The 13,566-nt window shown below is 37.7% G+C and overlaps 1 protein-coding gene across 5 annotated transcripts in view; it reads left to right on the forward strand.

Annotated features, from left to right (window-relative positions):
- SYT14 (synaptotagmin 14) overlaps positions 1 to 13,566 on the forward strand; it is a 219,405-nt gene that overhangs the window by 132,602 nt on the left and 73,237 nt on the right. For all 5 annotated transcript variants that reach the window (XM_045452413.1, XM_045452414.1, XM_045452415.1 and 2 more), the window contains one exon: positions 11,699 to 11,970. In XM_045452413.1, coding sequence (XP_045308369.1) covers positions 11,699 to 11,970 — 272 coding nt within the window. The remainder of the gene's footprint in view (positions 1 to 11,698; positions 11,971 to 13,566) is intronic.

Genomic DNA, 13,566 nt, shown 5'->3' on the forward strand with positions numbered 1-13,566 from the left:
TGTCTCCTTAGTGGGGCACAGACAAGGGATAGTAAATTCTCTTTGACTTTGGAAGGAATATTCCATCATACTCCTGCACCCTCAGGAACTTTATTGAGGAGGCAAGCCCCTGTATTTTCGTAAGACTGAGTTCTCAGTTCTGTCACACATGTGTATTTTACCAAGGCACTTCATCTCTCAGCTCTTACACTCTCCAGGTGCTAATAGCTTGCTGTCATCCAGAGAAGGATCGAGGCGGTGTAGTATGGAATGTTGAGGCAGCAATGGTCTCTGCAGAGCAGCTTGGGGCATGGAACGAGAATATTTTATTATAGGTTTCCCTGAAGCTGGGAAATAGAAGTATTGCTGTCTTTGCAAGGTGAAAATGACAAGTTACTTTTGTTCCCTCTTCACTGTTACAAAGGGTAAAGCATTTGCTAAGTAAAAGCTACGTATCAAATACCAAGGCTGTTTTAATTTGCTTAATAAGAAGACTCCATCTGGAGTGGCACTTGCAGTGAAAGTCATGTAATTAGAAGTTAATGATAATCTGCCATCATTTTTTAAGCTTATTAATTTTTACAATGACCAAACTAAATACGTTTGCCAAACCTGCAGTTCTCAAGTCTCTGATGGTAGACTAATCTCTCTTTCTCTTGGGATGCCTTGCTGCTGGAGAAAGTAAACTCCAGTGGTTTGCAGGAGTCCCTTCCCATATCATACAGCCACTGCTTAGAAAGCCAAACTGTGGATTCTGCCCATGCTAAGAGTATATTCTAGTTATGAGTCCCCAAACTGGAAAAGTAACAGCAAGGTGATTTCTACAGATTTATTCTTGGGTAGTTGGTGTTACCTGGTACCATTATATATGGGATTGTTTTTAAATTTCACTTTTTGATTTTTCATTCATGTGTGTAGAAATTTAATTGATTTTTGTAGTATTGATCCCATATCCAGTGACCTTGCTAAATTTACTTACTAACTGTAATAGATTACTTCTAAAGTGTCTTCATCTGAGAGTGATAACAATTTTCTTTTTTCCAGTCCTTTTACATGTTTTTCTCACCTTATTGCAATGGCTAGAACTCCCATACATTGTTGAACGGGATGATAGCCATCCTTGTCTCATTCCGAGTATCAGAGGTAAAGCTTTCAACATCTCACCATTAAATACGATGTTTGCTGTAGGACTTTCAAATATACTCTTTATGGGATTAAAGAAATTGCTTTCTATTCCTCATTTGTACACAGCAGAGATTTTATCATGAATACAGTGAATTTCATCAAACACTTTTTTTTCAAATCCTTTTTGAATCTATTACAGTTATCACATTACTTTTTAACTTTAGTCTTTTAATGCAATACATTAGATAAATTAATCTTCTACTAGTAAATCCGCTGTGCATTTGCACATAACTTTATATTCCTAGTATAAACCCAAGTTGGTTATGATGTAGTACTCTGTTTGCATGACTCTGGGTTTCATTTGCTAGTATTTTGTATAGAATTTTTGTATCTGTGTTCACAAGAGGGATCAGCTTATTCTTTTCTTGTAAGATAATTTATCAGCCTCTGGTGTCAAGGTTATGGGGTTTCATAAGATAATTTCAGCAGTGTTCCATCTTTTTTTATACTATCAAAAATATTTTGTGTAAAATTGGTGATTTTTCTTCCTTAAATGGTAAAGTTACCAGTGAAGTGACCCGGGCCTGGACTCTTCTTTGTTAGGAAGGTTTTAAAATATGCATTCAATTTCTGTAACAGATACAAGATTATATAATTTTCCTGTGTCTTCTTGGATCTGTCTAGGTTTTGTTTCTTTAGGAATTTGTGTGAATCATCTGATTTTCAAAAGATATGATGATGCCTTTTCTATGGAGAATTTTTTTTAAACATTCAGAAAATTAACAAAAGTTGAAAAAGTAGTTTAAAAAGCAGTACGACTCCTTTTTACTCCTTGAGCTATATCAGAGTCAGTGGCCCACTGGCCTGATTTGTCATCACCCCCAGATACTTTAATGTATATTTTCTTTTTTTTTTTTTTTTAATTTTTTTTTTCAACGTTTATTTATTTTTGGTACAGAGAGAGACAGAGCATGAACGAGGGAGGGGCAGAGAGAGAGGGAGACACAGAATCGGAAACAGGCTCCAGGCTCTGAGCCATCAGCCCAGAGCCCGACGCGGGGCTCAAACTCACGGACCGCGAGATCGTGACCTGGCTGAAGTCGGACGCTTAACCGACTGCGCCACCCAGGCGCCCCAATGTATATTTTCTACAAAAAAGAATATTCTCTCATGGGGTGCCTGGGTGGCTCAGTCGGTTGAGCGTCCGACTTCAGCTCAGGTCACGATCTCACGGTCCGTGAGTTCGAGCCCCACGTCGGGCTCTGGGCTGATGGCTCGGAGCCTGGAGCCTGCTTCCGATTCTGTGTCTCCCTCTCTCTCTGCCCCTCCCCCGTTCATGCTCTGTCTCAAAAATAAATAAATGTTAAAAAAAAAAAATTTAAAAAAAAAAAAAAAAAAAGAATATTCTCTCACATAACCACAATACAGCCATCTAAGTAAACACTTTAACATTGGCTTATTATTGCCATCTAATCCTCAGAATCCATTCACTGCCTGCTGTTGTCCAGATAATATCCATTATGGCAAAAGGATATGTAGTTCAGAATCATACGTTGTCGTGTTGCTTTAGTCTCCTTTGGGCCAGAGCAGCTTCTCCAGCCATTCCTTTTTGAAGATGACAGGCCGTGTTTTAGAATATCTGCATAAGTCTGATATTTCTCATGATTAGGTTCAGGTTAAGCATCTTTAGTTGGAGGACCAAGGCAGTGGTGCTGTAGTCCTGTCATTGCATCCTGTCAGGTGATGCGCACTTTGTTTTTTGTTTTTTTTTTTTTTTTTTTGATGCGCACTTTGTTTTTTGGTTTTTTTTTTTGTTTGTTTGTTTTTTTTTAATTTTTTTTTCAACGTTTTTATTTATTTTTGGGACAGAGAGAGACAGAGCATGAACGGGGGAGAGGCAGAGAGAGAGGGAGACACAGAATCGGAAACAGGCTCCAGGCTCTGAGCCATCAGCCCAGAGCCCGACGCGGGGCCCGAACTCACGGACCGCGAGATCGTGACCTGGCTGAAGTCGGACGCTTAACCGACTGCGCCACCCAGGCGCCCCAGTGATGCGCACTTTGATTTGCCCTGTTACTCACGATGTTCGCTTTGATGTCTTCATTAAGGGGGTATCCGTGCTAGATAATTAAGTACTTTGTCAGCAGGTGCTTTGTAAAAATGCAGACAATCTGTTCTTCAGAATTCTTTCAATTTGTCCATATATGTATTTATATCTAGAAGGACTCATGTTTTCTTCTTCTCTTCAGTGTGTTATAATCAGTTACTTCAATGGTTTATTTGGAAGCTCAAATTGTGGGATTTGTTCAGTGCCAACTTCTTCAACGTGGCTTCTTTGCCTTTTTGACATGTCCCCATCATTCTTTGAATACAATCTAATTTTCAACTTGGTTTCATAGCCCTGAAATTTGCTATTTCTTCATGGAACCCTGGTTCCTTTCAGTAAAGAATAGATTTAGAAGCCAAGATCTGGGCACTAGGTGTGCACACTGGTGTTGAGATGTTGTTCTTAAATCCTCTCAGGAGACAGAGCTAGGATATTTAGGAATGAGTGTGTGTGTGTGTGTGTGTGTGTGTGCATGTTATATGCATATTTATGCTATATTTACTTATTATTTAACAACTGAGTTCATTTTCACACTGATATCCTCGGTTCTAATCCAAGACCACAGTTCTTTTTTTCTCCCTTTCCATATTTCTAACTTCCTTCTCCAACACTGAGAGACAGACCAGGCTTCCATTAAACTTCACATATTTATTATTTGATCAACCCCCGCCCCACCCCAGTCTGCACGCATGCTCCCTCACCGTATTTGGGTTCTTATATACCCTGCAGCCTTTCCTACTTGTGGATGTCCCCATGACCCTCAGAACATGGGTTGTGACACTCCAGACCAGCTTACCATCCACATTGGATGGCCTCATCAACCTACCAAAGCTCTGGCTTCTTGCTTGGAGTCTGACACTATGCTCTAGGACTCCCCCTTGTCCCCATGTAGTTGTCTTCCTCACCCACTTGGGCTCTGACACCACACTCCAGGTGACCTTCACTCATGGATACTCATGGATTTCCTGTGTCAGGCCAAATGTCTATGCTGATGCCTTCCTCTTTCACCAGGTATGCCTCTGTGTGGATTTCCTCTTAGGCTTTCACAGCCCACGCCTGTCCCCCCCCCCCCCCACCCACCCACCCACCCACCATGGCTTGGATCCTACTCCTTCCTTTTGACTCCTTTTCCTTCAGACACACTCTTCACCCTTTTGGGCTTTGTTGCCCCATGCCAGGCATCACCATCGGGAACCTTCTTATCCTGTTGAGACTCCTGGTTGTTTTTTTTGTTTTTTTGTTTTTTGTTTTGTTTTTTTAAGGTAGGAAGAGGCCTTGTCTTGTTTTGTAAGTGCTCTACAATATGCAGATGGTAAATGAAATTGCTTTAAATTTATCCATGCATGAACCCTTTTATGGATATATCATTTCCACAAAATAGGGTGGGGAGTTAGGTTGTAAAACAAGGGGGAAAGTAATAACAGGGCATCATCATTTTGGTGTTTGGCAGTTCCACTAGAAGCTTCCTCTTAAGGTTGGATGTTTACAGTGTAATTTAACAACTGTAGTATAAATTATGTTATTTTATAAAACATTTGTCTTAAAAAATTTCCAGTATCAGTTAAATTTTAGCCAACTCTTAGTTATTATACTGTGTACACTATAAGAAGTAGTTGCCAATTAGAGAAAGAATATATTGTTGCAAAAGTTTGAAAGAGGAAAAATCTTCATAACTGCATTTTTAAAAATGAAATTCCTGGGGTGCCTGGGTGGCTCAGATGGGTAAGCATCCGACTTCGGCTCAGGTTACTATCTCACGGTTCATGAGTTCAAGCCTCGCTTTGGGCTTTGTGCTGACAGCTGAAAGCCTGGAGCCTGCTTCAGATTCTGTGTCTCCTTCTCTCTCTGCCCCTGCCCTGCTCACATTCTGTCTCTCTCTCTCTCAAAAATAAGAATAAACACTTTAAAAAAATTTTTTTTAATGAAATAACTATTCCAGGTACTTTTGGTGTTCTTTCACTTTGTAAAGTAAAATGCAAAAGTAAAGTGAAAAGTAAAAAGTATGGTATTATTGTTTTCAAAACTTTGAGGATTTAGGTAATATTTTATAATTACATGAAAATATAAATACATAAATAATATGTAAATTACATATATAATTTATATATTCCAATATGTATATTCCAAATTTCACAGCTTTAAAATTGTTTCTCTCAAATCAGAAACACTAGTGAAGTCTCCTCATGGAACCTACTTAGCATCTTTAAATATCACTAAGTGTCTTTTGGGTAACTAGTGCTTTAGTCCCTGGAGAGCAGTTACACTAAATATCAACAAGAGCCAGATGACTAGAGCTCAGCTATGTAAATATATCCTGGTTGGCTGACATCTAAACTGGGACCTGATGGAAGTAAGGTATTCGATTATTACCGGACAGAAATTAGATTGTGTTGGTCACATGAGAAGGAAGTTCAGACAAGGATTAATATAGTGAAGCAGCTGTTGAAGAAGAAAGACCACAGAGAAGATGTTTTAATCAAGATGAATATGAAATCAGATTGAAGGATAAGGGAGTCAAGGATTTGATCATGCGGGTTTTTCTAGCCAATGTCCTTTATCTTCCTCCGTGGACCCTGTATGCTTTAGGCATATACTCTTTTTGGTTTGTTTCTTTTCCTTTTGTTTCATGTGAATATATTTTTTTATACTCTCAATTAGTGTACAAGCTTTTGTAAAAGAAATGTTTAGTCATTCTTTTCTTTTTCCAATTTTACTGAGATATAATTGATACATAACATTGTATTAGTCTAAGGTATTAGCACAACATAGGATGTGATACATGTATTTATTGCAAAATGATTTACCACAGTAAGTTTAGTTAACATCAGTCACCTCACATAGTTACACATTTTTTTCCCTAGTAAGAACTTTTAAGATCTGTTCTTTTAGCAACTTTTAAATCTACAGTACATTGTTGTTAACTGTCATCATGCTGTATGTTGCATCCAGGATTTATTTATCTTTTAACTGGAAGTTTGTACCTTTTGACCACCTTCACACATTTCTTCCACTCCCCACCCTCACCTCTAGCAATGACCAATCTGTTCTCCATATCTATGAGTTCAGATTTTGTAGATTTCACTTATAAGTAACGTCATACAGTATTTTTCTTTCTCCTTCTGACTTATTCCACTCAGTGTAATGCCCTCAAGGTCCATTTGTGTTGTCACATGGCAAGGTTTTCTTCTTTTTTCTGGCTGAATAATAGTCCAGTGTGTGTGTGTGTGTGTGTGTGTGTGTGTGTGTGTGTGTGTATACCACATTTTCTTTATCCATTCGTCCATTGATGGACCCTTAGGTTGTTTGCCTGTCTTGGCTATTATAAAGAATCCTGCAGGGAACATGGAGTGCAGATATCTTTTTGGGATAGTGATTTCATTTTCTTCAGATAAATACCCAGGAGTGGAGTCGCTTGATCTTATGGTAATTCTATTTTTAATTTTTTGAGGAATCTCTGTACTGTTTTTCCATGGTGGTTTTACCAGTTTACATTCCCACCCAAAGGACACAAGGGTCCCTTTTTCTCCACATCCTATTCCAGCATTTGTTATGCATTCTTTTTGTTATTGGACATTCTAACAGGTGTGAAATATCTCATTATGCTTTTGATTTGCATTTCCCTGATGATAGTGATGTTGACCACCTTTTCATGTACCTATTGGCCATTTGGATGTTTTCTTTGAAACAAATGTCTAGTTCCTCAGCCCATTTTTTTTAGTGTTTATTTATTTTTGAGAGAGAAAGAGAGCGTGAGCAGGGGAGAGGCAGAGAGAGAGGAAGCACAGAATCTGAAGCAGACCCTAGGCTCTGAGCTGTCAGCACAGAGCCCAACGCGGGGCTCAAACTCAGGACTGCAAGAGCACGACCTGAGTTGAAGTCAGACACTTAACTAACTGAGCCACTCAGGCACCCCTTCTCAGCCCATTTTTAAATCAGATTGTTATTTTGCTGTTAAATTGTATGAGTTCTTTAAATATTGAGTATATGATTTCTAAATATTTTCTCCTATCCCATAGATTGCCTATAATTTTTTTGATGGATTTCTATGCAGAAGCTTTTTATTTTCATATAGTCCCACTTATTTATTGCTTTTGTTGCCTTTGCTTCTAGCAAAGGCAAAATCTTGTCAAGACTGTTTTAAGGAACTTATTCCTTATGTTTTCTTTTAAGATTTATAGTTTCAAGCTTTATGTTCAAGTCTTTATTTTGAGTTGATTTTTGTGTGTGATGTGAGATAATGATACAGTTTCATTCTTTCACATGTGACTGTCCAGTTTTCCCATCATCATTTATTAAACAGACTATCATCTCCCATGTGTATTCTTGGCTGTTTTGTCATAAATTAATTTACTGTATGTGTGGGTTTATTTCTGGGTTCTCTGTTCTGTTGATCTGTGTGTCTGTTTTTATGCCAATGCCATACTCTTTTGATTACTATAGCTTTGTAATATAATTTGAAATCAGGAAGTGTGATACCTCCAACTTTGTTTTTCTTTTCCAAGATTGCTTTGGCTTTGGAGTCTTCTATGGTTCCATACAAAGTTTAGGATTGTTTTTTTCTATTTCTGTGAAAAATGCCAGTGGAATTTTGATAGAGGGTCACTTTGAATCTTTATTTATTTATTTATTTATTTATTTATTTATTTATTGTTAGCTAACATACAATGTATACAGTGTGCTCTTGGCTTCAGGAGTAGATTCCCGTGATTCATCACTTACATACAGCACCCAGTGCTCATCCCAATTTATGGACATTTTAACAGTATTATTTCTGCCAATCTATGAGCATAAAATATCTTCCCATTTATTTTGTGTCTTTTTCAGTTTCTTTCATCAGTATCTTGTAGTTTTTAGTGTACAGGTACATCTTTCATCTCCTTGGATAAATTTATTCCTAGATATTGTGTTCTTTTTGAAGCAACTGTAAAGAGAATTAAAAAAACATTCTTTTCTGATACTTTGTTGTTAATATGTAGAAATGGAACTGATTTCTTATATTGATTTGCATCCTGCAATTTTACTGAACTTGCTTTTTTTATGTTTGTTTATTTTTGAGAGAGAGACAGAGAGAGCATGAGCAGGGGAGGGGCAGAGAGAGAGGGACAGTCTCCAGGCTCTGAGCTGTCAGCACAGAGCCCAACATGGGGCTTGAACTCAGGAACTGTGAGATCATGACCTGAACCGAAGTTGGATGCTTAATCTCAGTCTGAGCCACCCATGTGCCCCCCAATTCACTCATTCGAACAGTTTTTTGGTGGATTCTTTCAGTTTTTTATCTATATAATATCATCATCTGGAAGTAGAGATAGTTTTACTTCTCTTCCAATTTAGATGCCTTTTATTTCTTTTCTTTCTCTGGCTGGGATTTCCAAAACTATATTAAATAAAAGTGGTAAGAGTCAGATCTATGTCTTGTTCCTTATCTTAGAGAAGAAGCTTTCGGCTTTTCATTATTGAATATACTGTTAGCTATGGGTTTGTCATATATGGCCTTTATTGTGTTGACTAATGTTCTTTCTGTACTCAGTTTCTTGAGAGTTTTTGTCATGAATGGATGTTGAATTTTGTCAAATGCTTTTTTTACATCTACTGAGATGATCCTATGATTTTTATCCTTTGTTTTGTTAATGTGTTGTATTACATTGATTTGCAGATATTGAACCACCCTTAAATCCCTGGAGTAGATCCCAATCTATCATGCTGTATGATGCTTTTAATGTATTGTTAAATTTAGCTTGCTGATACTTTGTTGAGAATTTTTGCACCTGTGTTTATTAGAGATATTGACCTGTAATTTTCTTGTGGTGTCTTTGTCTGGCTTTGGTGTCAAGGTAATGCTGGCCTGGTAAAATGAGTTTGGAAGTGTTCCCTCCTCTTCTATTTTTTTGTAACATTTTGAGAAGAGTTAGTATTAATTTCTCTTTAAGTTTTGGTGACTTCACCAGTGAAGCCATCTGGTCCTACTTTTTTTGGGGGGGAGATTTCTTTGTTGTTGTCATTGTTTTGCTTTGTTTTGTTTTATTAGAGACGGAAAGACTGGGGGAAGGACAGAGGGAGAGAGAATATTAATTAGGCTCATGCCCACTGGGACCCAGTCTCACGACCATGAGATCATGACCTGAGCTGAAATCAAGAGTCAGATGCTTAACTGACTGAGCCACCCAGGCACCCCGGGAGGTTTTTGATTACTGACTGGTTATTTGTCTGTTCAGATTTTCTATTCATGATTCAGTCCTGGTAGCTAGTATGTTTCTAGGACTTTATCTGTGTCTTCTAGGTTGTCCCATTTGTTAGCACATAATTGTTCCTGTTAATCTTATATGATCCTTTGTATCTGTTATATCTGTTGTAATGTCTCCTTTTTCATATCTAATTTTATTTATTTGAGTCCTTTCTCTTTTTTCTGGGTGGGTGGCACCTATTCTCTTCCACATAGGTATGGACATTGAAGCTGACTCCATCTCCACCTTCACTCTGATGGCTTCTGATTAATCTGAGTGAATTATGGCAATCCCATTCCCCTGAGATGGGTTCAGGACTAGATATGTACCTAGTTCTGTCAGTGCTATCCGTGGGACTATGTGCTGAGCAATTTGAGGTCTGAGATCTGAGAAAGATCACCTCTCTTCTAAAAAACATATATGTAGGTAAAGATAAAGGAAAAGACGGTATTCTGACTCCTGAAACCACAACACTGGGAAATTTTTAATTGATTTTATGTTACAGTAAATACTAGATATTACCATTTAATTTATAACGCAGTGACTGATTAAATATACATCTTTAATGAGGGGAGGACATTGGTTAAATAATTTAAAAACCGTCAGTAGAGAATATATTTGGAAACCACAGGATATCCAACTATCAATGTCTTGCTGTTGTACTTTTTAACCTAGCAGGATTTGTTTCAGGCTTCAGGAAGTTTGGACATAGCTACTTAGCGATGTTTCAGTTACCCTGATATGTTCTATTTGTCTGCTTCTCCATCCTTAGCTTTCATTGTCACGCTTGTTGCTTCATGGTTACAAAATGGCTGCAGCGCGTCCAAGGAGGAGGAAGGAGAAAGACCAGTGGACAAAAAGGGCATGCCAGTTGAGTGGGCCTGCTTTTATCAGGAAAACCAAAGGTTTCCTGGAAACCCCTCTCTGAAACCTGGGGTGTTGTGTTTTATTTGCTGCTAAGTGCAGTGTATCAACTTTATCTTCCCTTCTCAAATTTAGTTTCAAATATGTTAGTTCAGTAACTTGTTTATTTTTTGCTTATGCTTTATTAACTAAATGTTAGACTCACTAGGTAAGACATTTAGTTTTCTTTTTCTAAAATTTGGGCTTCTGAGCTATAAATATGTAAATTTGTGCTAAGTTCATGCAAATTTTAATTTGAACCAGGCATTGTGGAAATTTTTAAATGAGTTTTGTTTTTCTTATGTAAAGTTTTTCTGTCTTAGGAAGAATAGAAAACCTATTGAACATTTGAACTGAACTCCATTATAAGAATTACAATACAAAATACCTCCTCTCAGGGTCCCTTTTGAGAACAGAGATTCACAGTCCATTAAAAGAAAAAATGAGCAATGTTTAAATTTAATATCTGATATTGCATTCAGGATTTAGCTGAGACTTAGCTGTTCTTAAATTATGTACTCAACTATTTTTTTTTTTTTTTTTACATCATCCACCTCCCCCCACCTGTATCCTGTTCAGAGACATATTTATTCTGGGTTACTGAGATAGATCATTGAGGTAAAAATTAAAAGGATAACTTAAGGCTGAAAGAAAATATGGTTCGAAATGAATTGCTGCAGGTAGCAATGCGCGCTATAGACAAGGTAGAGCTGAACTTTAGAAGGAGTTAGGGACACATGGTGCAGTGGGGCAGTGAGTGGCCGCTGGGTAGTTGAGACAGGGTGAAATGCAGTTTTAAGTCTCTGTTCAGTGTTAGGGATTAGGCCTAGATTCACGATGCACCTCAATTTAGGATTCTGGATCTAGGGTGGATGTGGAAGAATAGTTCTGAGCTAAATGCTAGTTTAAGTTCATCTCAGTCATTGGAGAAAATAAATGATGTCTTATATTTGTTGTACCCACCATATCCTCACCTGTTGTGACTAGAGGAGCCACTCGTCATAGGGGAGTAGGTAAAATGTGTATGCTTCCAGACTGTTTGGAAAGAAAGAACTAAGTAAATAAGCTATTGCACTAATATTTTTCGCTCTCCCATTTTTATGGTACATGACAGCATCTCTCCGAGAATATGACTTTTATCTTTCCTAATCTTATTATGCAGGAGGAGAGGAGTGGAAAACCAGGCTATTTTATTTCTGTGTCTCTCAATTAGGGAAGGAGGAAACTCATGAGTGACTCTAACAGTTATGTTGCCACAGATTTTTTAACCCAGTTTTTTTTTTAAGTTATTTACAGTTATTGTGGACGGTACTGCATGTTGAGGCTAATTGGAAACAGTGACCAGATTCTTAATCATTGTCAGGAAACTGCATTCAGAGAATGAGAAGAACACCCCCACTGGATGAATTGCAGCCACCACCATATCAGGATGACAGTGGTTCTCCCCATCTCTCATGTACGCCCTCAGAAATTGGGGACAGTAAATGTGAATTTTCCCACTGCAGCAACAGTCCACGATGCTCATATAACAAGTGCCCAAGTGAAGGAAGCACAGGTCACGAAATAGAAAGTTTTCATAATAAAGGATATGAAGAAGACGTTCCAAGTGACAGCACTGCAGTCCTGAGCCCAGAAGTAAGTAAAAAAGCACATAGAGTTTTTTAAATGGACGTTATTGGAGGATAATAATCCTGTGCTTCTCCTCTTGGTAAGACGGTTTCATCACTATCCTTGTCCTTTGTGGCTTAAGGTACCCGTGTTCTCCTTGATCTAATCTTGATCCAGCAGACATGTCAGGACTGTCTCGACTATCCTTCACCCACCCCACCCCCTTTTCCCCAAAAGGAGGATGCGTAGCTAAAAATGAGAGCAATACCCAAGATACTGAAAAATTGTCTTCCCCAGGTTTCCACCTCAAGATAGGTCTTTTTTATTTTAACATTGTATACCAAACATTCTGGAATTACCTGTTTCTTCCATCTTGAGGCTCCTATTATGTGTTTTTTTATTTTTAAACTTCTTTTAGTTTGGATATTTTTACTTCTGGGAGGTTGCTCACTGATGTTTTATAGGTTTTTCAAAAATGATGTTTTTGCATTTTTATGTGATGGAATATGGAAGGGAAGAGTGATGCTCAGCTTTATTAACAACATTTGGATTCATGGCATCACTCAGAGTTGTTGGTTGTGTTTTAAGTTATTTCCTATTTTGAAGCAAAAAAGTGAAAATGACAACAAAAATACATGTGTTGAACTTTTGAAGTCTTTCCATGTTCTTAAAAGGATTTGTTTTAATCTTTCAACAATGATGAACACTGTAATAGTAATTTGAGCTTTCCATTAGGTACTATGTACTTTTAGGACTTACTTTCTTTTAGACTGCAGCTTTTTACAACTTTTGTCCCAAACAGCATTTGATAGTAGTATTCTAGTTATGTCAGTGTTCTCACTAGGTGAATTCCATATACTGCCAAAATTAAATAATGGAAGTAGAGCCATGAACAGAATTCCCACAATTTTAAGTTTTCCTTACATAATTTCTAAAAACACGTGTTATCTGTCACTATGTTTCTACCATTTCTAGTATTCTAATATAGTATCTAATTTAGAAGAAAATTCCACATTGGAATTTTAAGTTTAACACGTCCGTATTTCTTGGTTTTCCACAAAGACTATTTCTTTGTGCTCTGTGCATGAACAAATTTGAGACCACTGTTTTGTAGGTTTACACACTGGATAGATAGCCAACAAGTTAATGGAGGAGTTAACAATAACAATAGCAGTCAACAGTTGTGCCAGAAATTTGGCTATAAGCTTTATAGTCAGCTCAGTTAATTTTAGCAACCTCATCTTCAGGAAGTTATTTCCATTTTACAAATGAAAATATTAAGACTCAGAGAGTTAAGCAGTTTGCCCACATACAAGCACCTATTAGATGGTAGAACTGTAATGCAAACGCAGGTCTGTCTGACTGCAAAAGCAGTGCTCTTAACAGCTATATTCTGTTGCCCTTCTTGACCTAAATCGTTGTGTGGGAAATTACTTTGATCATTGGCATGGTACCCTCCCTTGCCTGGTACCCTACCAGGCAAGCTGTTTCAGAGAACTCATGGACCAAATTCAGATGCTCAGATCACGTGTGTGTGTGTGTGTGTGTGTGTGTGTGTGTGCATGCACATGTGTTTTAACCTATTTCTTTTTTTTCTTTTTTTTTTAATTATGAAATTTATTG

Source organism: Leopardus geoffroyi, chromosome C3 (genome assembly GCF_018350155.1).
Source record: "Leopardus geoffroyi isolate Oge1 chromosome C3, O.geoffroyi_Oge1_pat1.0, whole genome shotgun sequence".
Taxonomy (NCBI): Eukaryota; Metazoa; Chordata; class Mammalia; order Carnivora; family Felidae; genus Leopardus; species Leopardus geoffroyi.